This window comes from Ambystoma mexicanum, chromosome 1q (assembly GCF_040938575.1).
Source record: "Ambystoma mexicanum isolate Mex_15411 chromosome 1q, UKY_AmexF1_1, whole genome shotgun sequence".
NCBI classification, from domain to species: Eukaryota; Metazoa; Chordata; class Amphibia; order Caudata; family Ambystomatidae; genus Ambystoma; species Ambystoma mexicanum.
This window is the reverse complement of record NC_090922.1, coordinates 40,352,100-40,379,245: the sequence shown is the minus strand read 5'-3', so window position 1 is coordinate 40,379,245 and position 27,146 is coordinate 40,352,100. Positions and strand designations below refer to the sequence as shown.

Sequence of the window (27,146 nt, the reverse complement as noted above, 5' to 3'; positions counted from 1 at the left end):
GACCAGTGTGTAACTATTCTTCGTAGCCTATCGGCAAGCATCGCAGTAAGATTTTTAGTGTCCTGATTTATTAAGGCTACAGGCCGATAAGATTCGCAACGCTTGCTATCTTTCCCAGGTTTCAGGATGGGGACCAGTAGTGCTTGTTCCATCGTAACAGGGAGGGTTCCCTTTTCATACGCCTCCTGTAGCACTTCTAATAGTTGTGACACTAGTACGTCTACGTATTCTTTGTAGAATTCCGACGTTAGTCCGTCGCTTCCAGGGGTTTTCCATGTGGGCAGTGAGGCTATGACTTCCTGTATCTCTTCAAGCGTGAGTAGGCACGCTGTTCTGCCGTTAGGGTCGGTAATGTGATGTCTTCCAAGGTTTCTAAAATTTCAGTTCGCAGTGAGTGCATATCGGCTCTGTATAGGTTGGAGTAAAATTTGTGAAAAAGCTGGCCTATCCGCCCGTGACCTCCTTATGCACCCCTCCTCATCCTGTATTGCTGTTACTTCCTCCTTTCTGTCTAGTACCCAAACTAGTCAGGCCAGCAGTCTGCCTGGTTTATCCCCTTGGCCATGTAATTTCTCAGTATATCTAGCAAAGCTGAAGTCTCCCAGTTTCTCCCATTGTTCCACGCACTCCAGCCTTAGTGCTATACGAGTGCTTTCTCTGTCTTCACTGGGGGTTTCAGTCTTTTCAAGATGTGTGATTTTGGCCTCTACTTTCGAGATCTGATTTTCCAGCATTTTGCGGATGCCACCAACGATGGCAATTGCCGCTCCTCTTATGACTACCTTATAGGCCTCCCAGATCGTGGCTACACTGCCTACACTATTTATGTTGTGTTCGAAAAACTGTTCCGTCTGGAGGCGCAGGGTCTCAGTGAAGGCATCCCGCAGGGATTCCGCTTGCAATTTCCATGTAGTAATAGGTGCAGGGTGGTCTGACAGTGTCCACTTGATAAATAAGGGGAAGTGATCTGGTAGAGTGCGTCCCTCATATGATGCCTGCGTTATGTATCCTAGATGTTCCCTCCCTGTAAAAAACGATTCTGGTGTCTATATTGTGCACCCCTGAGTAATACGAGGACTCTGTCCCATCGTAGTTTAGCCATCGCCACACCTCCTGAAGTTGTAGATCTTGAGTCAGTGGTCTCAGAGCCTTGGATGAGGGGTGGGGGCGGGAGTGATTTTGTCAGCTGATCCGACCTATCGAAGTCGGGATCTAGCACGCAATTAAAGTCCCCACCCCATATCCAACTGGCGCGTCTATAAGGGACAATATGGAATAGAGCGAATGATAGAAAGTGGCTGCGTTCTGATTGAGCACATAGGTATTTATTATACAGAACTCCTTTTGGCCTATATACCCATTCAGTAGTATGATCCTGTCTTCTGAATCTGACTGTGTATGATACGATGTGCTACCCCCGGGGCAAACCATATAAGTACTCCCCTTGCATAGTTTGAATATGTTGAGCCAAATCCCTTCCCCTTCCACTTAGCAAGTATGCAGTTCTGTTTATCGGGTGTCAGGTGGGTCTCTTGTAGCAATGCAATTTGGATGGCCTTTCTGTGGAGGTAGGATTGCACTTGCACCCTTTTTACGTAATTGTTCAATCCCTGCACGTTCCATGTGGCTACTTTTAAATGTTCTGCCATTGGACGCTGGAAGTGATACCTGCCCTGTATATCTAGAAACCGGGGCACCGTGCTGTATGCGTGGTCATGCAAGTTCGAGGGCGGTCATGACCATATCGTGTGACCATCTCTACATAGTTACCTGGTGGATCACGGCCTGTCTCTTCAGCCGCTGCTGTGTGCTGTTTTCCTCTTGTTTCTCCCTGTACCTCAACGTGTGTCCATAGGTCCTTGATGTTTGATCGTCTGCTGGGTTCGTAAGCATTCTCCGGAGATAGAATGGTCCCTGTGAGTGTTTTAACCAAACTAAACTTAGAACTGTGTAACAATAAACTGTTCGCCCAGTGGCATAGTTCCTTAGAAGCGTACCCACCATGTCCGTCTCCGGGATCGGTGGGTGAGTACTCCAGATACTCTTAGTTCATTCCTGGTTTGATCGGAGGGGTGGGTATGAATCCCGGTGGTCCAGGGGTGACCGCGCTGCCCACTGTCGCATAGCTCCGAGCTGTTGCTTGTAGAGCGAAGTGTAGTGTGTCGCTGAGATCCTGCCATTGGGCTTGTGTAGTGGAAGAGCAAAGATGTTTAGGTTTGGCAAGAGGGTCATCTGCAGGTTTGTTACTTTGCTTGTTTCCGTCTGGACAGCTTCTCTGGTAATTGGTCCAAATTATGCTCATCCATCCAGGAATGTATTGCTTCTGGAGTCTCAAAGAATAGGGATTTGCCATTGTAGAGTATTTTCATCCTTGCCAGATATAGGAGCATGTACTTGATGTTCTGAGTGCACAATCTTTCTTTGGTCGGCACAAATTGGGCTCGCCGCTTCTGCACTTGCATTGTGTAGTCTGGATATATGGCTAGGGATGCTGATCCTCTTTGGATGACCCCGTGGAGAAGGCCAGTACTCTCGCCCTGTCGCAGTAATTAAGTATTTTTGCGATGATCGGCCGTGGTGGGGCTCCTGTCGGTGGTGGTTTTGTGAGAACTTGTTGGGCTCTCTCAACTGCGAACCCCTGCGATAGTTTTCCCGGTCCGATTTCCTCATGCAATAGGTTCTCTACGTACTCCGTTGGGTCTTCCCCCTCAGCACCTTCTGGAAGGCCAAGAATTCGACCGTTGCTCCGGCGGGTCCTGCCTTCCGCATCCTCCGCGCGTTCTTGTAGCATTTTAAGTTGGGTGGCAAACCGTGCTTTCAAGGTCCTTGGTCGTGGACGTGGTCTGTTTCTTTTCTCTGTCGCCTACCCTGCCCGCCAGGTTTCAGAGGTCTTGGCGTAGAAGATTCATGTTGCATTTCATTTCTCCTATATCTGTCTCCATTGAAGAACGCATGGCAGCAAAAACTTCCAGTATCTTGCTCTCCGAGGTTTCTCCCTGTTGCGTAGGAGCGGCTTCTGTGGGTCGTTCGTTATGTGGGAGTTCTTCCACCGGGCTTGCCTTCGTCGCATAGCTGTTCAATGTCCCTTGTTTACACTAGATTAGTTTTCAATTTTTTGTATCACTTTAAATAAATTTTGATATATTATAAATATATTTTTCTCTGAACACATTTTTTCTGTTTATTGATGTCATTATAATACTCTAGTCCAGAGGCTATAGTTTTCCTGCTCCTTTCAGTTTTTCGCCCTGTTTAGACTGTTTGCCTGTTTGTGGGCTGCCGAGGGATTCTTCTTTCCTTCTGGCATTTGTGACCTGGAGGTGGGCTTCTATGTGAGTGTTTATGCTGCGCAGTTGCTTCTCCAGGGCCTCTGATGTAGTGGGCTACAGCATGTGCGGCGTTGGAAGAGGTTCATGCGTGAGCTATGGACCACAGCCTCTGAGGGTGAGTATATACTCTGCTGATCTTATAGTGTCTTATAGGCTGACTTGATAGCTTGATGTTCTTGGTCCAGCTTTGTGGGCAGGAGTCAGTTATTACATCATATGGATCTGCAGGGTAGATTCATAACATGGTGTGTATCGGCATGCAATCTGCTGGCATTAAATCAAGGTAGGGGCTCCAAGCAGCCAGGAGGTGAACTGGATTCTCGGGAGCAGCGTGTTATTACTTGTGGTCTAGTGGGAAGAGCACTGTTTGCGTCCCGGTGGCCTGGGTATGGGTGCCAATACGTTCCTGCGCAGCCGCGTTTCTTGTCTGGATGTTCGTCTCATTAAGCCCACTACACAAGTACCGCCATTCTGCTCCTCTCGATGCAGGCTGAGGCTCAGTGGGAGCAGTCCGAATCCCGCCTGCACCAGCTAGGGCCAACACACGTCGCTTGCAGGGAGACCTACCCGTGTGTGCACTGGCCGACTATGCGTCCGGTGACCGCTCTGGTTCCGCTCTGGCGGTGACCGCTCTGGTTCTCAGTTGCAGGGTCCCTTCCGGCTGTCGGAGATTGAGCCCTTTATCACTGGGTCGGGTCACGTCTCTTCCAAGGGCCGTTCTAATGTCCCCAGCCCGACTCAACTCTTGGGATCACTCAGCTAGGTCCTCGCTGTGTGTACGTTCCCAATGCCACAGACGGAGCTGAGGCTCTTTTTTGGCGCCGAAAGAATGCTCCAGCCACCTCGGTCCGTGCCGGACCCTCCGCCATCACAGGGACACCCCGGCTGCAGCCCCCACCCTCCACCGCCTCCTCTAGCAGGGTGTGTCACAGGGGACCGGGGTGTTGTGTGCTCCTCTCGGGCTTGCTCCTGGACTCCCCCCGCCGCTCTCGTCATTGCCCACCCTCTTGGAGCGGTACAGAACTCTGCCTTGCCTCAAACTGGCACCGCCAGGGCTGCGGTGCGTGTGCTTCAGGCTGGCGCGGGGGGTGCCCACGATGTCTCAACTTGCGTATTGCCGGCAAACGCGGTCTCCTCACTGGGTTGCCCCCTCCAGGGGCTGTGGGGCGCTCTTCATCTTCCCGGGCTCCACCTGGCGCCATTTTGTCTACTCCTTCTCACCACCAGGATCGCCGTCTCGCTGCCCTACTCAGATCTCACTGGCGGAGTTGCAGCTTCTGTAGGATCAGCGCATAGCGTTTTGGATCTGGTAGAGCCAATATGTCCACAGAAAACTCGTTAATTAGGTGCTCACAGGATCAGTATATAGGATCAGGCAGGAGAGCTCCAGCGAGGCACGTGTGCTTCACTTGCCGGCTAGCCACCATGAAGGAACTCTAGACTTAACACTGATCGGCCTACAGCGCAAGCTCACTGCGCTGAAGCAATACACAGAAGAAAATGGTCTGGTGATAAACGCAAAGAAAACTGAGATCCTAGTACTACAAAATCTAAAGGGAATAAAAAGAAAGACTTCAAAAAATTCAGATGAAAGATTGGTCAAGAACGCATGAAATGTACAAATCGGACCCAATACTTGGGCGTACTAATCAATTCTTATGTAACAGATGACCTAATGGTTAAAAAAATCAAAAGCGAATGTAAACTTTTGGCCGTGCAAGGAGCTATAATATATAAAAAGCTTGGCAAGCTTTTCCTGAAGCCAGTGATGGAAATTTACAGAGCAAAGGTAATACCCACCTTAACATTTGGTTGTGAAACAATGGTGGGGTGCCCTTACTCAACATGGTCTGCATGTGAAAACATATTCTGGAGAAGAGTTCTACAACTCCTAGAGGTACACAGACGACCTGTATTAGGTATGAGCTAAGATTAACATCAATTGATGCAAAGGTGGTGTGGAATATGCTCTCCATTTATAGGAAAGTAATTGGCGCTGACGATCTGCAGTATAAAATCCTGAGTGTTCCTGTAAAGGAAGCAAGGGAGTCTATCTTCAATAAGTGGAAGCAGATTTGTGAGACATTTCTGGAACAACTAAACGCGAATAAAGAAACCTTGATAACTAACCCGAATGCTGTAAAAAAAAAAAAGTGTGGGACCCAGACTGGTGTGAAACATCAGATCAAAGAGCAATGCACAAGTGCATAGCATTAGCCAAACCTGAAAAGAGAGCAAGAAACACAGTTCGAAGTATCTAGAAATATGTCCGTGCAAAAAAGAAGCGAAAATCATTCTTGAAATTATGTTTAAACCTATTTCGAACAAAAGAGGTTCTTAACTTGAGAAATAGTAACTCTGACAAACTTAAAATGCAGGTTCTGTGATATGCACTAAGAAACACTGAAGCATTTAGTGTTTTCCTGCAAGAAGCTCAGACATTAGAACCAAATACATGGGCAGCGAAAAGACCATACTTAAATGGAGAGGAATAGTGGAATGTGATAGCTGAAGGAAGTGATAAAAAATTAACTTTTGCATTAACATTCTACCTAGAATAACTGGAAATGAGGTTAAAATCTAAACATATATGAAATGGAAAAATGTAAAGACGGAAACATCAAAGAGTCCATTGGAAAAAGACTTATGAGACTCAAGCCCTTCTGTTTGTGAAGGATTTGTGTTCTAAACTGTTGTGATGAATGATTTCTAGTTTAAAACAGCTAAATGCTTGAATCGTGTAGGACCATCATTTAAAAAATAATATATTTTAAAAGTTTGTAATAAACTGTATAAAATAAAAATTATTTTAAAATGTTTTTTAATGTATTTGTAATCCTTGCATCCACTGAGAGCCAATGAAGGGATTTCAGAGCTGGAGGTATACGATTCCAGGGCTTGAGGCTGAGGACAAGTCTTTGCAGTCCTGTTCTGGATTAGTTGTAAAGGGCGGAGAGTGGAGGCAGGTAGATTTTAGAAAGAGGTTGTTACAATAGTGCAACCTGGAGAGCACCAGAGCTTGGGAGACTGTGAGCTTCTGGGGGAAGGAGAGGAAAGGCAGGAGGTGCAGTAAGAAGTTTGACTTTTTAGAGACGTCAGAGATGTGTGCGAAGGAGTGTGGAGTCAAAAATGACCCTGAGGTTCTTAGCCTCGCAAGTAGGGGAAAGGATGGTGAAGCTGTCCCAATGAGGAGGATCTCAGTTTTGTTCGGCTGAGATAATAATGCAATTACTCCCAAGCTTTACAGAAAATGCACTATTCAAACTTGGAATGTATTGTTTTATTCAGAAGTCAATCAAAATGGTTACAATTGTCATACTTTAATGTTAACACGTATATCATTGGGCACCATCAACTAACGTCCTCAAAGTATTTCTAGAAACAATGCTCCGCAATTATGGTATACATTGTACAGCTTCTGTTTGCTTGTTTATCTTAGTGAGCCATGCAGGAGTACTTCTATGAGATCGTAATCTTGATCAAGGTAGTGATTGTTAGGGAGATGTATAAGTTGAATGCTTAATCCCCTCTCCTAGTGAGACCCCAGCACCTTTTGCTGGACGTCTGGAACTTTTTCTTGTTTTCCTGAATGAGGGAAGCCCCCTCTCCCTCCCCCCACCCCCCTCTCATTTAGTCTTATTGTCATGATGCCTACCCCCGGGGAACCAGACCAGGTCCAGCAGCCCCGGGAGCAGGCATCACGTTCCCGGGGAAAGGCCCAGCGACCCCTGTTAGGGGCCATCTGGACACAGTCCTGGCGCCTTTGGCGCCAGGCTCATAAGGGGAAAACTTACCTGGACTTACCTGGTGCAGACCATGCTGCAAGGGATCCAAGCCATCAAGAGGCCTCGAAGGGACAACTTTACCTAGGAACTCTTTTGCCACTCGGGTGTGGCGGTGGAGGAATACTAACCTGGAACTACTTTGGAGGCTATATAAACCACGCCCGAAGAGCAGCACACGCTTCGCATTATTCTGCATCCAGCAGCGTAACGCTCACCATGCCTGCAGCAGCATCCAGACTTCAGCCACGCCCGCCTCGAACCCGGAGCACCTAGAAACAAGGGAAAGAAGGAGAAAGGTTAGAACCAGACCATTTACCAGTTTCTTACCTGATTCCAGAGCCAACGCATCGTCGGACCAAAGGAAAGACATTATTTCTAAACACGTTGCATCGCCAGCAGCCGCGCCGCGCTGCACTCGCTGTTCCTGGCAGCATCTTCACGTTTCACCGCAGCCTCCTGCATGGTCCCGCCGCATTCCGGCACCTAGGGGGAGATAAAGACAATAAGGTGAGCCAAGGGAACATATAGAGGAATACTGGTTACCACCCTAAGACCTACCTGATTTACCACCGGCACCCCCAGCAAAAACAAAATTCGATTCATTTCTGCATTAAAAAATCGGCGGTAAGAAATGCCACGAAAAAGAAATGGGCCATGGAATGATATAGAACCATGCACAAAAGGGTCACCTATGTTCTAAAATGGTGGCTCCTTTCTTTTTTCGCCATTTCTTGTGTGGTTGTGCTCTGTTAGGCATAATCCAGTGCAGTTCCCTTGGGGAGCACTACAGAAGATTAAGACTACAGGTATGAGCAATAAATCCCCTTTGGTATCAGTCTGTACCACAAAGATTTAGTTGGTAGCTGTGGCTAAGCAGTCAGACTTAGCGCAAGAGGGAGATGAGCAGTGTTCAGGGTTTACACAATAGGACTACAATAATATGGTACAAGGAAACACTGACAAAAGCTTTGTATTAAAAAGAATATATATATTTATTTTACACACTTCTAGTTCAACGCATCAATCACAGTTAAGAAAGCAAGTTAAAATCAGTCAATAAAAGTATACACAACACCCTGGTTAAATTGTAGACAAGTTTGAGCAAGAGTGAAAACTGAGCAAAACGGCACAGTGAAACCCAAACACAAATGGCACTCTAGCAATTTCTCACAAGGGAAGGAAAGATCAAGTTATACAGGAGTATACTCTTAGACACCCTAGCAACACTTATAAGATTGTGAACAAGTTAGGCAAGGTAGTACTTTAGCATGTATAATACTGAGGTGAAAACCAAGCAAAATGGCACTTCACAAGTTTAAAAAGAGAGAAGGAAAAGGTGGTTATAAGAGTTAGGTGCACCAACACAGTTCTAGGTGAGTAGCAATCCAGACAAGGTAGTTATAACAGATTTAGCCAGAGTCAATAGGCCTGGGCCAGAGTCATTGGTACAGGGCAAAGTGCCTAGGAGCAAAATGTTCTTGTAGCTGCAGTCAAGTCTTTGTTAAATGATTCGAAAAGGCGTTTGCAGAAAGTGAAAAACAAGTTAAGTCGATAGGGGTGGCCAACACAGGAGGTAGGTAAATGATTTCAAACACCTTTAGCAATACCCTGCGAAACGGGAGGCCTGGTGGAACAATGTAGCTGAAAAGTGGAAGCGGCTCCTGCAGTGGCGGTGGTTCCTGGCAGTTCCTGCAGTTTGTGTTGTCCAGCAGAGGAAGAGGCTCCCGTCGTGGAGGAAGGTTCGAGTTACTGCACTGCCCAGGGAAGAAGCCAGCCGTGGTGATGCCGAAACGGATTAAAAGGTACACTCATTTAAATCGCGGTCGTGGTGGACGGGTGCCTGGCTATCCGTTCTCAGAGTGCAGGGCACTGACGATTCGACCAAGGCAGGTCCTGGAAGGCAATTGACAAACTGGTTGGCCCCCACCAGCTCAAGGGAAGAAGGCTCTTGCAGATGAAGATCTTCTCTCGTGTGGAGAAAAGTGGTGAGACGTTGCAGCAGGGCTTCACCGGTGGTTCAGTTGTTGCAGATGTCTTTGGCTTCTCTCCTCTTCGGCATCTTGTTCCAGTGGCGACGTCTTGCTCTTCCAGTCCTCAGGACCCTGCTTTTATGCAAAAAGACCCCTATTCATACAGCCTAGCTGTCACTCTCACAGTGGAGTGGTCATCCTGGTGGGAGACCCTCCAGTCTATAAGGGCAGAGTGCGACTTGGGTTGCTGAGGCAACCCTGTCCAGGGGGCCTACTTCCCCTCCCACACAATGGGTCCACCCCAGACTCAGTGGCACCGAAAGGAGGGCTTCTTGGCAGAAGCCCGCCAAAAGGACGAACAAAGGATCCCCGACCTGGGTTAGGATCTTAGAGAAAGACACAAGAAAGAATTTATGTAAAAGTTCTGGCACCACCAGCCAGAAACCTTTGCGAGAGGAGCTGTACGCTACCCCCTCAAAAATGAACATAAGGGAAAAACCATTAACCCTTGCCAGCACCCCCATAGTAAGATGGTTTGTACTGGTTTAGTTCATACAGATTGACTAGTAAAGTCATTGGGTACTTTACATGCCCTGGGAGACAGTAGTCAGTCCCAGGGTATGGAGTCTATGTTTGGGGGTCACTATGACACCCCTGTGTTACTGCACGGAGGGTGCTGTGCAACATATGTGTATAAAGATGGTACCTATGAGGGTGAGATAAACCCCATAGACATTAAACACAAAAAATAACCTATAACACATACCAAATACGCCTAAGAGTGGGAAAAAGAGTCTCACTCTTAGCAGGAGAAAAAACAAACCCTTCAAATCCAGCAAAGCTGGTGGGGGACTCTATAGGTAAGGGAAATTAGCCATAGAATGAGAATTCTCCCTAGCATGCTCTCTTAGCCCTTTCGAAAGGCGTGGTTCCTCTGACGTATTCCACATTTTTAATAGTAATTACCACAGCTGTGCTGCTACGGGAAACTTTTCGGCGAAGGCGTCCTGCGTCGATGACGTTGATACGCTCCCTCGAGGACCACCTCCGACGGCACCAGATGTTATAAGTAGGACGCACAACGCATGTAGCCTCAGTTTCGTTTTTTCCGTCAACGTGTTCGCTTCGAAATCTCGGCACGCATCGGTTCTCTCTTGTGAATCGGTTCTTTGAATATCGTTATGTCTTTGTCTTCTGCTACCCCCGAAGTCGGGTTTTAAAAGTGTCGAGACTGTGGTTCCAAGATGTCTCTTGCAGACCCGCACGACGTCTGCCTTTGGTGCCTCGGTGAGAGCCACTCTACGGATGACTGAGACGAATGCCAGTCTTTGACGTCAAAGGTCCTTCGGGAGCGGAAGATGTCGGCGGGTAGGGTTTCCAAACCCCGTAAGCCGAAGTCCGCTGGACTCTCGACCGACGATTCCAGGGGCGACTCTCCGCGTTGGCATAAGTCCATGGGGGTCTCGTTCCAGGAGTGGGCCCCGCCTTTCCTCGGCCTCTTCGAGTCATGCACGGAAGCACCGTCATTCGTCGCCTTCCCAGTCCTCGTCTGAGGACTCCGCCAAACGGCGGGTTGCCTGTCCCACCAAGCATTCATCTCCGGCAGAATGGGACGCCTTCCGTAAGGAGATGTTGGCGATTTTCGAGTCGCAGGGCACCGTTCCGATCGCGCCTTCGAGAGAAGCCGGTACCAAATGCTCTAGAGCCACCGTTCGCACGCCTTTGGGCTCGGGCGGTCGGCGCAATCACCAGGAACCTTCGAGGTCCCGGTCGGACAAGGAGGATTGCCATTGTGCCCGCTACAGGTCCCGGTCCTCGACGCCGTCGAGACCGTTGGAGCCTGTGAGGCCTTTGGTGAAGGCATCAGCGCCATGTCTGTCAAGGGGTTTTCTCGAGGCTATGGCTCCGAGGAAGCCATTGGCGCCCAGGCCGTCGAAGGACGCGCTCGGGGCTCCGGCCTCGAAGCCGCTGTCGAAGTTGTCGCCGCCTTGGTCGGCGTCGACGCCACTCCCATCGGCGCCATCGCTGCCTTTTGAGGAATTTTTGCCGGAGGTACCCCAGAGAGCTGTGGAAGCTCGTCGGAAGGTGCTCAGCAAGTCTGTGTGGCCTATATTCTTCCCATCCTCTGTTCATCCTCCCTGGGTGGACTTGTTCCAAACCTTGGAGTACATTTCAGAGGTTGAGGAAGGGTCTGAGGATGAGGTGCCTCCTGAGGTTCCTGATGACCTGGTGTCTGGTCATAGCCAATTGGAAGCAATCTTTACATGACGCAAGTTGTCTTGAAACTTACCCGAGTTCAGCAGGCCTGAGCCTGGTACGCACGCTGACTCCTCATACAAGCGACTCATGTGGAGGTTGACAAAGTATCTGGGGTGGTCTGCTCCAACTGTGGATTTTCTGCAGGATGTCCTGACAAATATCCTTGACCAAGGTCCACCCGCCGACCCGGTGCTGCCATTTCATATAGCCTTACAGAGAAGGGTGGCAGTGACTTGGACTGCTCCGGAGTGTCTCACGGCAGTGAGTAAGTCATTGCTGAAAAATTACCGTCCAGCCAGTGGTGACCCATGCTACTTAACTACGCACCCCACTCTGGAGAGTTTGGTGGTGCAGTTGGCTACGGCCCCAGCGAAGCAGGCGGCGTACCTTACAATCCCTCCTGATGGGGACGACAAACGCTTTGACGGTTGGGCGAAAGAAGGTATTTTCTTCTGGGGGTATGGCTTTACAAGCAGCCAACCCCGTTTGTGCCCTTGCAAGATTCACGCACACACTGTGGAATTGTCTCTTTGGCGGCTGAACATATTCCCGAAGGGGAGGAACGGATGGTTTTCTTTCTCTCGTTCAGGATGGCAAGGATGCCATGTGTGAATCCGTTCAGTCGGGTCTGGACATGGCAGACTGTGTCAGCTGGTCCATGGCGGTGAGCACTGTGATCTGCAGGTTTGCGTGGTTGCAGAAGTCGGGGTTTGCTCCTGATGTACAGTCCCGGCTTCTCAACATGCCCTTTGATGGTGTCCATCTTTTTGGCAGCAAGGTTGACGAGAGCCTTGAGAGGTTGCAGACCTCCAAAGCTGCAGTGAAGTCGTTGAGTGCTGTAGTACGTCAACCTCCGCCTTTTCGTCCTAGGGGACAGCAATGTAGGGGAGGTTCCTTTCGGTACTACTCTTCCTTTAGTAGATCGAGGGGGGCTGCCAGTCAAAGGGGCCAACGTAGGAGTACCAGAGGTGGAAAACAAGGTACTCGAGGTGCCAAAGCCGCTCGGGCAATTGCCTCTTTGCCCTCAGGCACTGCCGCAGACGCTTCAGATCAGTCATGAGGCCATGTCCCAGCGTTCGCCGGTTGGGGGCAGACTTGCGCAGCATCTTGTAGAATGGCATGCCATTACTTCAGATGTGTGGGTTCTGGAGATCATAGCCCACGGCTACTGTCTTCCTTTCCGGCAGATATCTCACGACAATTCACCGGGGAAGCTCTCTTTGAAGAGCCCGGATCCGCTCCTTGCGCAGGAAATCCAATCCCTGCTGGAGAAAGGCGCCATAGAACTGGTGCCTGTAGTGGAGAGGAACAAGAGATGGTATTCCCCTTATTTTTTGATCCCGAAAAAGGATGGGGGATTGCGACCCATCATGGACTTGCGAGGCTTGAACAAGCTCCTCAGGAAGGACAAGTTCAAAATGGTTACTCTCTCTCAAATCCTCCAGGCCCTTTAGCTTCAGGATTGGTTGGTGTCTCGCGACCTGAAGGACGCTTACTTTCATGTGCCGATTCATCCCAGGCACAAGAAATTCCTGAGGTTCGCTGTTGGAGACTTACATTTTCAGTTTCGGGTCCTGCCGTACGGATTGACCTCGGCCCCAAGGGTCTTCACCAAGCTGATGGTGGTGGTGGCAGCATATCTCAGGAAAGGGGGGGATTCACAACTACCCCTACCTGGACAATTGGTTGATTAAGGCACCTTCTTCCGAGCAAGCCCTGGATCATCTGTCCGTCACCTAGCACTCCCTTCACAAGCTGGGCTTCTACCTCAACTTAAAGAAGTCTCATTTGACACCTACCCAGTGGCTCCAGTACATGGGAACAGTGCTCCACACGTCCCTGGGGCAGTTTTCGCCTCCCCAGGTGAGGGCTCACCACATTCTGCAGATGGTGGACAAATTTCAATGTGCCCAGAGTCTCCGAGTTCTTGACATTTCTCGGCCTCATTGCATCCTGCATTCTACTGGTGCCAGAGGCCAGGCTGCAGATGAGATCTTTGCAGTGGGCTCTCAAGATGCAGTGGTCGCAGTTCTCCGGCAGGATGTCAGACCCGGTTCAGATTCTGCCCTCGGTCGCCCAGGACCTTTTGTGGTGGGCCGTCGAAGGAAATCTGTTCAAAGGGGCTCTGTTTTGGCAACCATGGCCAGAGGTGACGATCGTGGCGGACGGACCCCTCAAGGGATGGGGAGCTGATGCCAGCGAGCTGACAGTCAGCGGTCGCTTGTCTCCGTCTGAGTCCAGACTCCACATCAATCTGTTAGAGCTGCGGTCTGTCAGGCTAGCCCTGAAGCCTTTTCTGCCGTCTGTGCGGGGGAAGAATGTCCTGATTATTACGGACAATACAGTGGCCATGTACTACCTCAACAAAAAGGGGTGGGGGCAAGGTCACTCCCACTGTGCAGGGAGGTGGTCCAGCTCTGGTTCTGGGCCATCCAGCAGGACATTTTCGATCTCGGCAGTTCATCTGGCCGGAGATGAAAATGCGGCGGCGGCGGACACTCTGAGCAGGCAGAGCACGGTCTCTCATGAGTGGGAGTTGGCTCAGGAACTTCTTTTGGAGATCTTCGCCCTTTGGCGAACCCCACAGGTGGATCTCTTCGCCACCAGTGTCAACTGGAAGTGCGAAAGGTTCTGCTCGCGGGAATTTTCTCCAAGAGGAGCCTTAGGAGACTCGTTCGTAGTGGAGTGGTCCTTCCCACTGCTGTACGGGTTCCCTCTAGTCCCAGTCATTCCGCCGGTGTTGGGGTGGTTGCCGAGTTTTAGTTCCCAGAAGATCCTCATTGCTCCGGCATGGGCCAAGGGAGCGTGGCACCCGGAACTTCTAGACGTGTCCATCTGCCTTCCACGTCGTCTTCCCTACCGAGACAACCTGCTCTCACGGGAGGGGGGTTGAGTTCTCTATCCAGAGGTCAAGTCTCTCAGCCTTCATGCTTGATATCTAAAAGGCTGAGATATAAGGATTGGGACCTCCCTGAAGACGTGATGGAGGTGTTGCTTTCGGCCAGAAGGCCAGTAACGAAATCCCTGTACCGTTGCCGTTGGAAGAAGTTCTGCGACTGTTGCAGGGTACAGAATGTGGATCCTTTCCAATGTTCCATTCCTTTGGTTTTGTCTTTTTTGCTTTCTTTAGCCCACAAGGGCATGCAAGTAGGTATGGCGCTGTCTATATTTAAGTGTTTGTCTGAGGAATGTTCTTATTTCAAAATTCCTTTGATTTCTCAGTTCTTGAAAGGGCTACCTCGTGTGTTTCCGTCGTCTTTCCAGGTGCCGGGATGGGATTTGAATTTGGTTTTCAAGTTCCTAATGGGAGCTCCGTTTGAGCCCTTACATTCTTGTCCACTGAGACTGTTGTCATTTCAAACTGTATTTTTAGTTGCGGTTACTTCCGCATGCAGAGTGAGTTGCAGGCACTTTCCGCCAAACCACCCTTCACTGTATTCCATAAGGACAGGGTTGTCCTTCGGGTACGGCCTTCCTTTCTTCCGAAGGTTGTGTCAGAATTCTATCTGAGCCAGAAGGTACTTCTTCCGGCATTCTATCCCCCTCCACATCCTGGTAAGGAAGAGGAGAGGCTCCATAGGTTGGATCCTAGGAGAGCTTTGAGTTTCTATCTCTCGCGGATGTCCCGGGTCAGAGTGGACGATCAGCTCTTTATTGGTTACGCTGGAAGGCGTTTAGGTCAGGCTGTTTCTAAGCAGACCTTGTCTAGATGATCATTTGACGATCTCTGACTGTTATCGTTTGGCGGGGGAAGGACCATCCTGTAGGTTTACAGGCCCATTCTACTAGGGGTATCGCTGCCTCCACTGCACTGCAGAGGGGTGTTCTGATTCGCAATATTTGCGAAGCGGCCACATGGGCATCTGTCCATACTTTTGTGAAACATTATTCCCGGACTCTATCCATGGGCAAGATATGGCCTTTGGCAAGGCGGTCCTCTATTCTGCAATTTGATTGGGCATTCTAAAACATTTCTAAATTCTTTTCCCACCTCCTTATGTTGGTACTGCTTTGGGAGTCTATCTAAGATGTGAATACGTCGGAGGAACCAAACCCTTCTTACCTGGTAATGTTCTTTCGATGAGATGTTCCGACGACGTATTCCACATCGTACCCTCCCTACTTGCCCCTCTACAGAATTTCTTATGCGATTGCAGCTTCCGTTTCTGCAAGGCTTTCTGTAGACATACTGGCAGAAGATTGGTGCCACACGTTCTGGGGGGGAAAAACTACAACTGAGGCTACAGGCGTTGTGCCTCTTACATAACATCTGGTGACGTCGGCCGTCGGAGGAGGTCCTCGAGGGAGCGTATCGACGCCCTCAAAGCAGGATGCCTTCGCCAAAAAAAGTTTTCCGAAGCAGCACAGCTGTGGCAATTACTGTCAAAGATGTGGAATACGTCGTTGGACCATCCCATCGAAAGAACGTTACCAGGTAAGAGAGTAACTTGTTCTTCTCTACCATCCTGGGAGGGGGAGGTCTGAATGCGAGTTTTGTCTTTGTGTAGCCCACCAAGGCTCCAGTGTGTCTTTGAGGACAGGAAGCAACCCGAAACTCCCCTGTCCTTTGTCTGCTGATGTGCCTGATTGGACAGCCACCCACCCCTTTCTGTAAACTGCATGGAGAGTTTGCAGTAGAATGAATGGGAAATCCTGATAAAAGGTGAGATGCCTGAGGCAGAATGCAAGTTGACCACTGTAACAGACGATCCGAAGCAGAAGATGAGAAGCGCTCCGAAAAGGGCGACTCCATCCCTTTGGCTGGTAGGACCAATTTGCCATAAGACTAGCTGCAGAAAGAAACATCCCTCGACGTGCCGTGACCTTGCAGGGCTGCAAACCGCAAATACTAGGGCACCTCTAACCCAATTGCAGTGCATAGTCTTCCAGTGCACAAATCCTCCCAGAACTTTGGTGCACTCCATTTGGACCTTGAGAGGCAGGATCCCCCCCCTCCTCAAATTCCCCTCACCCTAGTGCAGCACTGCAGAATAGAGGCGTATCGACCGGGCGGTAACTGTTCATTGTTGGACCGTTCATTGTGGGGGACTGTAGAATTCCTTGCTGAGTGTCTTTTCCTGCGACTGCTGCTGCAACATCCCTTCAAGAGTCCCTCCTTTCATTACCAGACCAAGGAAACAGGAGACCGGGTACATCGCTGCTACACCGTACCGAATGCAGCTGCATTTTCTTCAATATGCTTAAGGTACTGTGGGGCTGAAGGTTGTACTTAACATCAAGCCGAATTGTCGCTCCTTTGTAAGTGGAGTGCTATATCCAGAGTTTGGGTGTTTATCCATATCTCTTGCCCAGGCCTAACATCTTGTGCACCCATAGGGGGGCCTTACCAAGGTCCCTATGAACTTTTTTATATTCTACTTAAGCATCTAAATTCAACTTTGCCTTTTCTGCTGCTGAATATGACTTTGAACCCCTCCTCAACTGACTTTTGAAGAACTCTTAACTAGTTAGGGAATGAACTGCTAAAGTATTATAATCACTGAAAAGTATTACAACATAGTGAATTGTTGTTGCTAGTGCGGAATAACCTTTTTTTTCTTAAAACAGAACATTGAGTGCCTTTACAAATGAATGGAACTGTTTAATTGTGTTAATTGCTGGTGCAAGCAACTACTAGTGAAGCAGTCATCTGAAAAAGTGTTGCTTATGTTTGCTGTTTGTGTTTGTTAGTCTAATTAGTATTTACTTGCCTTGTGTATATCAAATAAATACAGATTATATTATAACTACAAATGTGTGAGAGTTTCTTTGGGCTAATGTATTTACTGGGTTCATTGTACTTACCTAGAGCTCACATCCTCCTCATAAAATACGCCTGGCTGCTCTGCCATTCTTCCAAACCTTTGGTTAGTACAGACTAATACTAAGAGTTGGGGCTTGTATACCATGGGCAATGTTCCCTCTAATTATTTTTCTCTGTGTGCAGAACTGGTTGGATGTTGTGCGCAATTTTTTTTCCATGTGCACAACTGACTAATGAGGGAAGCCACTTTGTGAGCTACCGTTGCAGTAGTGAGTTTGGAAAGGAATTTCCTCATCCTAGCCAATGCAATTCTTTACGAATCTTACACTCTTTCCAAACGGATAGGCTAAAATAAAATATGTCATATGTGATTATAGAGAAAACTTGTCAACCAGTCCAAGACGTCAACATCTGCCACAGTACCTTACAAACATACTTCTGTGAAATGTATGTTTTATGCCACTGGAAAATCACTCATGTGTATTACAAAACACAAATATCTGTTGGCATAACTGATGTGGCTGTCAAGAAATTCAGAGAGAATACAACACTTGTCGATGGATTAATCGCAATTAAAAGCAATGGGCCTCATTACGAGACTGGCAGTAGCCGTGCCTGTAATACAGGCACAGCTGGCGCCGATATTCATTTTTTCCCTGTGCCCAGAAATGGGCAATTACCAGGTCATTGCGGTCTTGTCGGACCCGGTATTTGCCCATTCCTGGGTGCCGGAAAAGATTCTTCCCCATTCCCATCTGAGCCCCATAGGGCTCAATGGGAATGGGGTAGGCGGATGCACAGGCACTGTTATTAACGGTTCCTGTGCATCCGAAATGCTCTTCTTGCAGTGCCGGTACGGCCGCCAGGCCAGTCCTGCCGGCCGCAATGGCAACCGTGAGCAGAACTCGTAGTTTGCCGATCCGGGAACTACGGTACCGGCATGCTTACCAGTACCATAGTTCCCGGACCGGCAAACTTACAAGGCCCAATGTGTCAAAAAACATACTGATAGGAGTTCAAGTGCCACTTTAATGAAGCCATTCAAGGGCCAGGAGAACATGCTTCTTGTGTGTAAGGATGATAATTGCATCAAAATAACTGCCCCTCAGAATATGATGATCAAAGATTCCTGTGCCTCTGCTTACTATTCACATTACGTTCTTCTGTGGGTAGTGATAACACCAGACTTACAGCTAAGACATATGCACCATCAATTTTTTTCTCCCTAAAAAAATGAAAATGTGCCTAACAAAAATGAGAAACAATGAACATATCATTGCTTAAACCCACAAAGCTCCACTGATATTTTTTCGAATTAGTGACCAATACAACAGTGGCATAAGAAGGAACTCAACTCAAGAGGAAATTTAAGGGGAAAGAACATCTTTTAATGAATGAAATTATCCCTATTGGCAAAGCTAATTACTTGTTTACTCCCTGAAAAATCATTTGACTCCAAGTAGGGAGCAGAATCTGATTAGAGTCCTGCTTGTACCCCTACATGAGAAGTGAAATGACAGGGCACATAATAAAGTGTATAGTTTTGCCCACCCTTCCGCACGACAGCCTAGGTACAATTAGACACAAGCCTTACTGAAGAAAATCACATATACATGCCTTTTAAGTTAATAGCATCAATTCATCAGAGGTACAATTGATTGAGTGCCTTCTTCTGTAACTATGTATCCTCTTCTGTAATTCTTTGTGATCAGTTCAATAAGATGCGCAGAGCTGCTAGAGTCAATACACACAGAGCACATGGTTACATTGAAAAGCCCTCAGCAGCTGAGCATAGAAATAAAAAGAAGGTGCTGTTGTCTAGATGGGTACTAGCATTTCCTATCCTTTAGCAAACAAGCAACACATTTCCTTCAGCATACTGCCGAAATATCTGCCTTGTTTTTTCGAATGTGCTGCTTTGTTCATCACCCGCAAGGAGTGATGACCTGTGCTCTTCCATCCATACCCTACCCCAGCCCCTGTGTTAGCCTCCAATACTAGTTGATAGAGCACTGTAAAATGTGATGGACTGTAGCAGTAAACACTGACTGGGATATTTGCAGACCCACAATACATTGCAAGCAAGGCATATTTATTGCCTCAAGATATTATGTGCATTTTAAAAATGTTATGACTCTGCATGTACACAATTGTTTTGCAGTGCACACTAGATTGTTTGCAACATACCCCACCCTTATATCATTGTGTAGGATTACTCAAGTGCTCAGTGAAACTGTTTTTATATAGAAGCAAGTTACCATATAATGTGTGAAGGTCTATACCCAAAGGAACTCTGGACACTTGGAAATGATGCAGATTGTGTGAAAAGCATTCTCCCGTCTGAATATCCGGAGCCCTGATACTATGAACGAGTAATCCCAGGCATAGTCCATACCTATTATCCCTTGTAGGCTAAGTAAATGATTTAGCAATGTTGCTCTCCGCTTATAGGGTAATGTTAGTAATGCTAAAATAGGAGATGCTGAGCATCACATTTGCCTTCTCAAAATCTTGAGAGGGCAAATTAATATTTGAGTTTTATAATGCGTTAACTTGCAAGGGGGCCACTTCAAAGCACTTGTGTGACATATGTTAAAAAAAAAGAGGAAGTATGGGATAAGGTTATACATCCAAGTAGCCATCTTACTTACAGTCAGTATCTGTTATTTGAGCTGGTAGTTCCATTATATAATGTGGGTAACACTTTTGGTAAGGCGCAATGAGTAACAGAAATATTGGCGCGTGACCATTATTCATGTTACAACAAACATAATAGAAGTGGATTTAGGTACGCATCTACTAACCTTTCGCAGAGCCAAGAGAGAAAGAGTCCAGGTTTGTCTAGTAGTATCTTAATGGGTTCCGTGGCCGAAGTCAGAGTCATAAGATAAAAGTGTGTTAGAGTCAGGTTTAGGAGTCCTGGGTGGAGAGTGAACATTATTTGGTCGATGTGTGCAGGCATATCTTGGGCAGATTCTTGATTTCACTGAGCCAGTTTTTCATATTTGTTTTTAACCACTTGTGTGTGTATTTTGTTGTTAGGGATTTTAGGTGTTTACGGTCACCCTTGCCTAGTAGTGTAATGCAAATTAGCAGAATATCAAGACTAGTTGCTTAATTTAAAAGAAAGACAATTGCAGGTTATTGTTGTGGCTTGTGCCTTGTTCAATCTTTTTGAATAAGTGAGAATTGTCTGTGTGCGCTGCTAAAAATCTTCTGAGCGGCACCCAGAAGGAAGCTGGGCAAGCGCACATGCGCACAGCTTAGAGGGAACATTGACCATGGGATAGTTTTATTGTCTCATCTGCTCGTAGAATTTAGGAAAACTCCCCTAACGGTGATGTAATGGAGCATAGACAAAAGCTTACATTTTTTCGCTTTAAACGGATAGTTGAACAAAGCATCATTTACCTAATCATTCCAGGGTGTGATTTATGTCCCACTTATCTCGTCAATGATCTTATCCCATCTCTTTCAGGTTGCAACGAACACAGAAACCAGTAAAAATGTGGGAAATGCAATCCTGTATGAGACTGTTCTCACCATCATGGACATAAAGTCTGAGAGTGGCCTTAGAGTAAGTAGTTTGTTTCATCCCTATTAACTTTCTCAGTAAAGCCTAAAACCAGATTATCTCTGTGCTATATTTAAAATCTTTACCAAAAAAAGTCATGGCGGAAAACTTTGTATCTATTGTTACCATTGAGAAGTCCACTGAGCGGCTTCCAACCCAGTTTCTTTCCCTTCTGTGCCAATTCAGGAGCCCCAACCATAACTAAAGCGGTCTTCATCCTATTGTTAAAGGTCCCAGTACAGCCCAAGCTACCAGGCCATGCCCCATTCACAGGAGAATGGGAAGCCAGACCTATTTGGACTTAGTTTTGCCTAATTATAGATACTTCTGGATTCTATTGCTACGTGTCTAGATAGTTGGCTTGTGAATTAGTTGAGTGTTTGTGAAGAGTGTAGTCCAGTCAGAGGTAATGGCTGTTGGACAAGTTGGGGTGATTGATGAAACCGTTGAGCACAGTCGGTGCCTCTGCGGCAAGAAAGCTGACCCCAGTGGTCAAGATGAGGGCGGAAATTGTGTGCCACAAAACGGGTTTTGTGGGCTGAGCAAGGAACAGTGATATATTAGGCTACTACTAGGGTAGGTGGGAGAAGTTGATGAAAGGACTAGGTAGGAAAGGCAGAAGAGGTTGAGTGAGTTGGGGGGGTCACCTAGTTGATCAGTAACTGTGATGCCACCACTCAGAGTGGGGGGAAGCCTCAGAATTTGTGTGAGTTCGTTTTTGTAATATCATTCTTGTTGTATTAATAACACTTGGATAGTTTGGGACCAGCTGTGTGAAATTAAATGTTCAGTTAGGAATTAAGTTTTGTTGCAGACTGATTTCGCATGCTGGAGCCCAAGAGCGATGTCGGCAGGAGAGGAAAGGCTGTGTAGCGTGTTACTAAATTTTAACATCAACTTGCACCAGAGATTGCCTCTGCTATTGCAGGTTGTTGCTCACTAGTATTCCGAATAGATCAGGTCTGACACCAACCAGTAGAAATCGCACTACCTGTGCAAGGTTATCTGCACAGGGTGTTGTTGGAGCACCTTCATCTCGTGAGACTAAGGGACCCTCTGTGGGCACATGAGTCTTCATGGATTAGAACTTATCAGATGTGAAAGGTTGGTAAAACAGGAATAAAGAATCGCAAAGTTCAAGGCATTTTCCCAGAGGTTAATATTTTGGCCTTTGACCCTCAGAGCAATGGATCACAACATAACAATGTCACCCCTGCTACTGGCACGCGTTGACAACTGCAGGCTGCACTCAATCAGCAGGCTGATGCGCCCACTGCCACTCTGAAATTTAGGAGAGCCATCACCGGTTCTGGAAGCACCTGAAGACCTTCCCCTTTGCTTCTGCCTTCGCACCCCTCCCCCCCTCCCTTGCTGATCTGTTTCTCTCTCAGCACCGTGCACCTGGCCACCCTCTGTCCTCCAGGCCCAGGTACCCGCTCACACTGCCACCCTCCTGCATTGCCTCCGGACCACCCCTTGCACTGGAGTCTGTATCTGTACCCATACAGCCCCCCACCCCCTTTCTTTCTGCACTTATTAGGCATACCCTGTCTGTCGCCTTAAACCCAGCACTTGTCAACTTGCTGGCTGCACTACCACCATTTATTGCCTTTATTATTTATTTATTTATTATTTTATTTATTTATGTTTATTTATCTGTTTCTCCTCTGCTCCGCACTTTCCACCTGTCCTCCCCTAACATTTGTTTTCCTCTTTCCTTTTCCCATGCACTTGCACGTTCTCAATGTCACTGGGCCTAGTAAGATTGTTGTTTGTTCGCCCCTGTTCCCCTGTCTTGCCTTGTCACGTTCTGAAACACTTATGTACGGGCGCGATATGAATAAAATATCATATATTACAGGCACTGCATATGGAAAATGAGGTGCGTATGTGTGTGTGTGTGCGCGCGCAGTGGTGCGGGGGGGACAATGCACTGGGTATTTTAGGGCAGGGGTGGTGTCAGTCAAGGGTGTGTCCTAGCTCAGATCCTTTTCACACTTTATATCAATGGACTCCTAAAGGTTTTGCTGGACACAAGCGCGAACTATCAGTATCTGGAGGGGCAGGGCTTTTCCTGTTCTGCCATTCGCAGATTACAATGTGCTGATTGCTAGAACCCCAAGGGCAATCCAGTTGCTGATCTCCATCTATGCAGCCTTTATGGAAAACTTGGGGCTTAAAGCTAATACAAAGAAATCAGCAGTAATGGGACGAAGGAGGTCAGCGAAGATGCATCCAATGCTTTGCAATGGGGAGATAATTCCCAGAGTTATGGAATTTGACTATCGGGGGTCAGATTCTCATAGACGATCACAGGCATTGCGCATATTAAGAAACCATCAGCCAAGTTAAGTCAATAAGTGGGAGGGATATCTTGCTTTTTGTCCCGCTGCCAGGGACAACCGTTGGATGTTGTCCTAAAAATCTGCTCCACTCAGATGAAAGCATTCACTTTGTATGGAGCAGCACTTTGGGGTTTTCAGAAAGCCCCCAAGATCCAGGTGAAGGAGAACACATTGTTTAGAAGGCTATTCGGACTACCGCTCCCTGTATCTCTAGTCATAGGGAACTGGGAGTGGAATTCTGTGTGGACCATTAAACCGTAGCTCCTATAACGTTTTGGATTATGCCTTGGTCAAATGAACATGCATCCCAATGCCACTTTGTTATTAGGTCCTTAATGTCTAGAGACAACTGGAGGAAAATCCTGTGGCTCTTTTACATTGATGAAGCATTGTCCCGCTGAAGTATTCAGGCAATCTCATCCCCAGCTACTCTGTTGACTAAAAGCCAAATGAGATCCTACAAAAGCAGTATGCGAGAAGTGTTTAAGAGAAAAAGAGATCGCAGGGATTTTGCAACCAATTCAGTGATCAGCCGGATGAAGGAGATCCAGCCCTATTTAATTTGGGGTTCCACCAGGAGAGATCGCTGGCTGCTCACTCGTGCTAGATTTTGTTTGCAACTGAGGGTAACCACAGCTAAATGGAGTGGGTATCCTGATGAGGCAGGATGCCCAGCGTGGTGTTGCTAGAGAGGACATGGTTAATCTTTTATTCTGCCCTGCTTATAATATCAGACGGTTCGCTCTGCTGCCGGTGCTCTCGTTAGCAAACATCCGTATCCACAGATCGGCAGTTCTATTTCTCCAGCATGGGGTCTGGCATGGATTCACATGTTCATGAATATTCCCCGTTGTCAGGCTGGGAATCCTCGGTAAAAGAAAAGAGTTTCAATTTAGTTTCTGAACTCTCTCCTATAAACCAATCACTGAGCTCTTGGTCATACTGCCCCCAGCCAATGACTGCCCTCTTTCTAAGCCCCTCCCCAGGCAGCCATCTTCTGATTTTTACTGCACGTTCAAGTGTGGGAGTCCTCGCGTTTCGCTCTTTGAGCCTTTTCTGTGGTTTTTCACTTTTTTATAGGAAAACTATTTTTCGGTCAATCGAGCCCTTGTGTTCCATCGATTATCCTTCCGATTAACAGGGACCCATTTCTCGGCTCTTTTCACGGCCCTCCAGGGCTGAATTCGCTGAGTGTTCTTCTTGGAAGGTTCCGGAAGTTTGTTAGGCCTACACCGCGTGGATCGTGTCCCTCTTCCCTCTTGAAGTTTTGCTCCGGCTCCGGCTGCGGTTTGCGGAATGTGTTCATGGAGGACAAACATTCCTAGTGCCTGTATTGTCTCCACCCAATGCATAAAGAAGAAGATTGTGAGATTTGCCATGGCTTCACTAAGCGCACGATGAAGGATCGACATCAGCGGTTGGAGTTGTGGCTTAAGGCCAGAGCCTCTACCCCGGGTGGTTCCCAGGGGCATGCTTCTTCCGGATCCAGCCAACCCGGGCAGGCTTCTAAGTCTTTTGTGGGGGCCCAACACAAGGCCAAGCACCACCGCAAGTCCTCTTCTGTCGGGGTCGCCCCTGCTGCTGTTCCCGCGACTGTCCGGGCGCGTTAATCATCACCTTCTGCATCTACCGCCAGCCACCGCTCCAGCTCTTCGTCCAAAAGGAAGTCAGCTACCCTATTGAAGCTGCGGGGGACACTGGAGAAGGCCAAGCAGGAGAAGACCAGGCAGGGTAAGGTTCCCGATCTGCCTGTAACGGAGAAGGCCAAGCAAGACAAGGCGCCCGACCCGGCCTTGAAGGAAAAGGGCCAGGCAAGACAAGGGAGCCAGCCTTCCCGTGAAGGCTGAGGTGCACCAGGCCAAGTCGTCCAACTCCATTGAGTTGGTGGTGGCATCACTCTCGAAGGCCATAGGGGCTCACCCAGGCCAGGGTACCCAGACGGCCAGGAGGGAGGCTTCAACCAAACCAGTTGAGAAGGCTCCGGGGAAGAGGATGCCGGTTTGGGGGGACGTTGAAGAATTCCAAGGAACTGGCATTTCTTGGTCCGATGAGGATGAGATTCTTTCCGTCCACTGTTCAGGGTGACTATGAGGAGAACGTCGTGCCTTAGCCATCCGGAGACGGCGGCGACTACGGTGACACCGTCAATGGGGATGACAGTGAAATGCTCTGGGCCCAGTGGTCCTCCCCTCCAAGTGCCTCCTAAAGACCTTTCGCTGGACATCCTCTCGATTCTCCACACGCTGGTGTCTGAGATGCAGAGGAGGATGATGACGGCGCCATCAGCGCCTCTGCCTGCGCCTCCATCGCTGGTCACTGCGTTGACACCGGGAGAACCTCTGATGAAGAAGAGGAGACATCCCACACTTCCATACCAGCCGTCGCTGTGGCCTTGGACATCGCGGACACAGGGTTCCGCCAGATGGGAAATGGTGTATGCCTTCGCTGTTGTGGCTGGCTCAAGGCCACCAACTTTAGACAAGAGGTCCAGATGAGGGTTCTGGACATGCCGTTCGAAGACAACCTGTTCGGGAAGGCCGTCGATGAATCCCTCCAGGCCATCAAGACGGACACAGACTGCCCGTGCCCTCGGCACTCTGCAACGACGACAGTCATCCTTTCGTTATTCAGGAGGGATGTCTGGCACGTCTTCGAAGGGATTTGTCAGGGGCTCATCCTCTTACCGCCAACCGCTTCACGACCCAGGAAGCCAACAGGGGTCGTTCCAAGGAATTTGCGGGTGGCCGCTGCCGCCGTCGTCCAGGACCACAGGGTGGCGTTTCGACCTCCAAAGCAAGATTGGACATCCAGGACCAGGCCCCCACGTCAGCACTCCGGTGGGAGGCCGGCTGGCGAGCTTCGTCAGCGTGTGGGAGTCCATCTCCTCCGACAGATGGGTGCTGGACTGAAGTCAGTGCCCAGAGTCTTCACCAAGTGCTTGGCTCTGGTGGCGGCCCATCTGCGACTACAGGGGATTCACGTGTACCCTTACCTGGACTACTGGCTCATCCGGGCCAAGTCAAAGGACTTAGCCGTCGATCACATGTCAAGAACCGTCCGGCTGACGACGAACCTGCGGTTCTCCGTGAATTAGGCAAAGTCTGGTGTCTTGCCTGGCAGCTCTGTCTGAGGACAGGCTATCGGCCATCTTGGACAAGGTGCAACAGCTGTTGGCACTGAAGATCGCCACAGTGCGCACCATCAAGTCGCTACTCGGCATTATGGCGTCCTGCATATACCTGATTCGGCTCCGCAAACTGCAGATGCGACCGCTCCAGGAGTTCCTCGATGCCCGTTGGGTCCAGGTGTCTGGAAGCTTCCAGGACAGGATCGCGCTCAGCGAGGAGTTCCGTTGGGCGATAAAGTGGTGGGGCGTGCACTCCAACATTGCCGGTGGCATGGATTTTCAGAGCCCCGTACCAGGAGACGGTCACTACAGACGCTTCTCTGGAAGGATGGGGAGCCCACACTGGACGTCTTCATGCCAGAGGCCTGTGGCGGCCAGAAGAGAAGTAGCTACACATCAACGTTCTGGAACTACGGGCTGTGTTTTGGGCACTCGGATCATTTCTGGGCAAGGTGGCGAGGGTCTTCATGGACAATACCACCACAATGTTTTACATTCGGAAACAGGAGGCACCACATCCCCAGCGCTCACCAGGGAGGCACAGGACTTGTTGCACTGGGCAGTCGCCCAGGGTATGTTCCTCATTCCGTTCCACCTGGCAGGAGTAAAGAACACAATTGCCGACTCTCACAGCAGGGAGCTGCGTTCCTGCCACGAGTGGGAGCTTCGGCAGGATCAAGTGGACAGCCTGTTCCTCAAATGGGGGTAGTCCCCAGATCGATCTGTTTGTGACAGCGACAAACACAAAGTGCCGTAGGTCCACCAGCAGGTTCCCCCAGCCCGGGAGCACGGGGGACGCATTCTCCTTCCCTTGGGAAGGCATGTTTCTGTACGCATTCCCTCCGTTGCCTCCATTACTTCATCAGTCAACTCACACGGTACTGGTACAGGATGATCCTCGTCGCACCCGTGTGGCCGTACCAGCGTGGCTGAGGCAGATCTGGTGCCCGCACCTTCTCAGCATGTCAACGTCCCCTCCAGTTAAGCTGCCAG

The 27,146-nt window shown here is 48.7% G+C and overlaps 1 protein-coding gene across 3 annotated transcripts in view; it reads left to right on the top strand.

Moving 5' to 3' along the window:
• AP1G1 (adaptor related protein complex 1 subunit gamma 1) overlaps positions 1–27,146 on the top strand; it is a 1,918,561-nt gene that overhangs the window by 693,195 nt on the left and 1,198,220 nt on the right. For all 3 annotated transcript variants that reach the window (XM_069635469.1, XM_069635470.1, XM_069635471.1), the window contains one exon: positions 20,586–20,684. In XM_069635469.1, the coding sequence (XP_069491570.1) occupies positions 20,586–20,684 (99 nt within the window). The remainder of the gene's footprint in view (positions 1–20,585; positions 20,685–27,146) is intronic.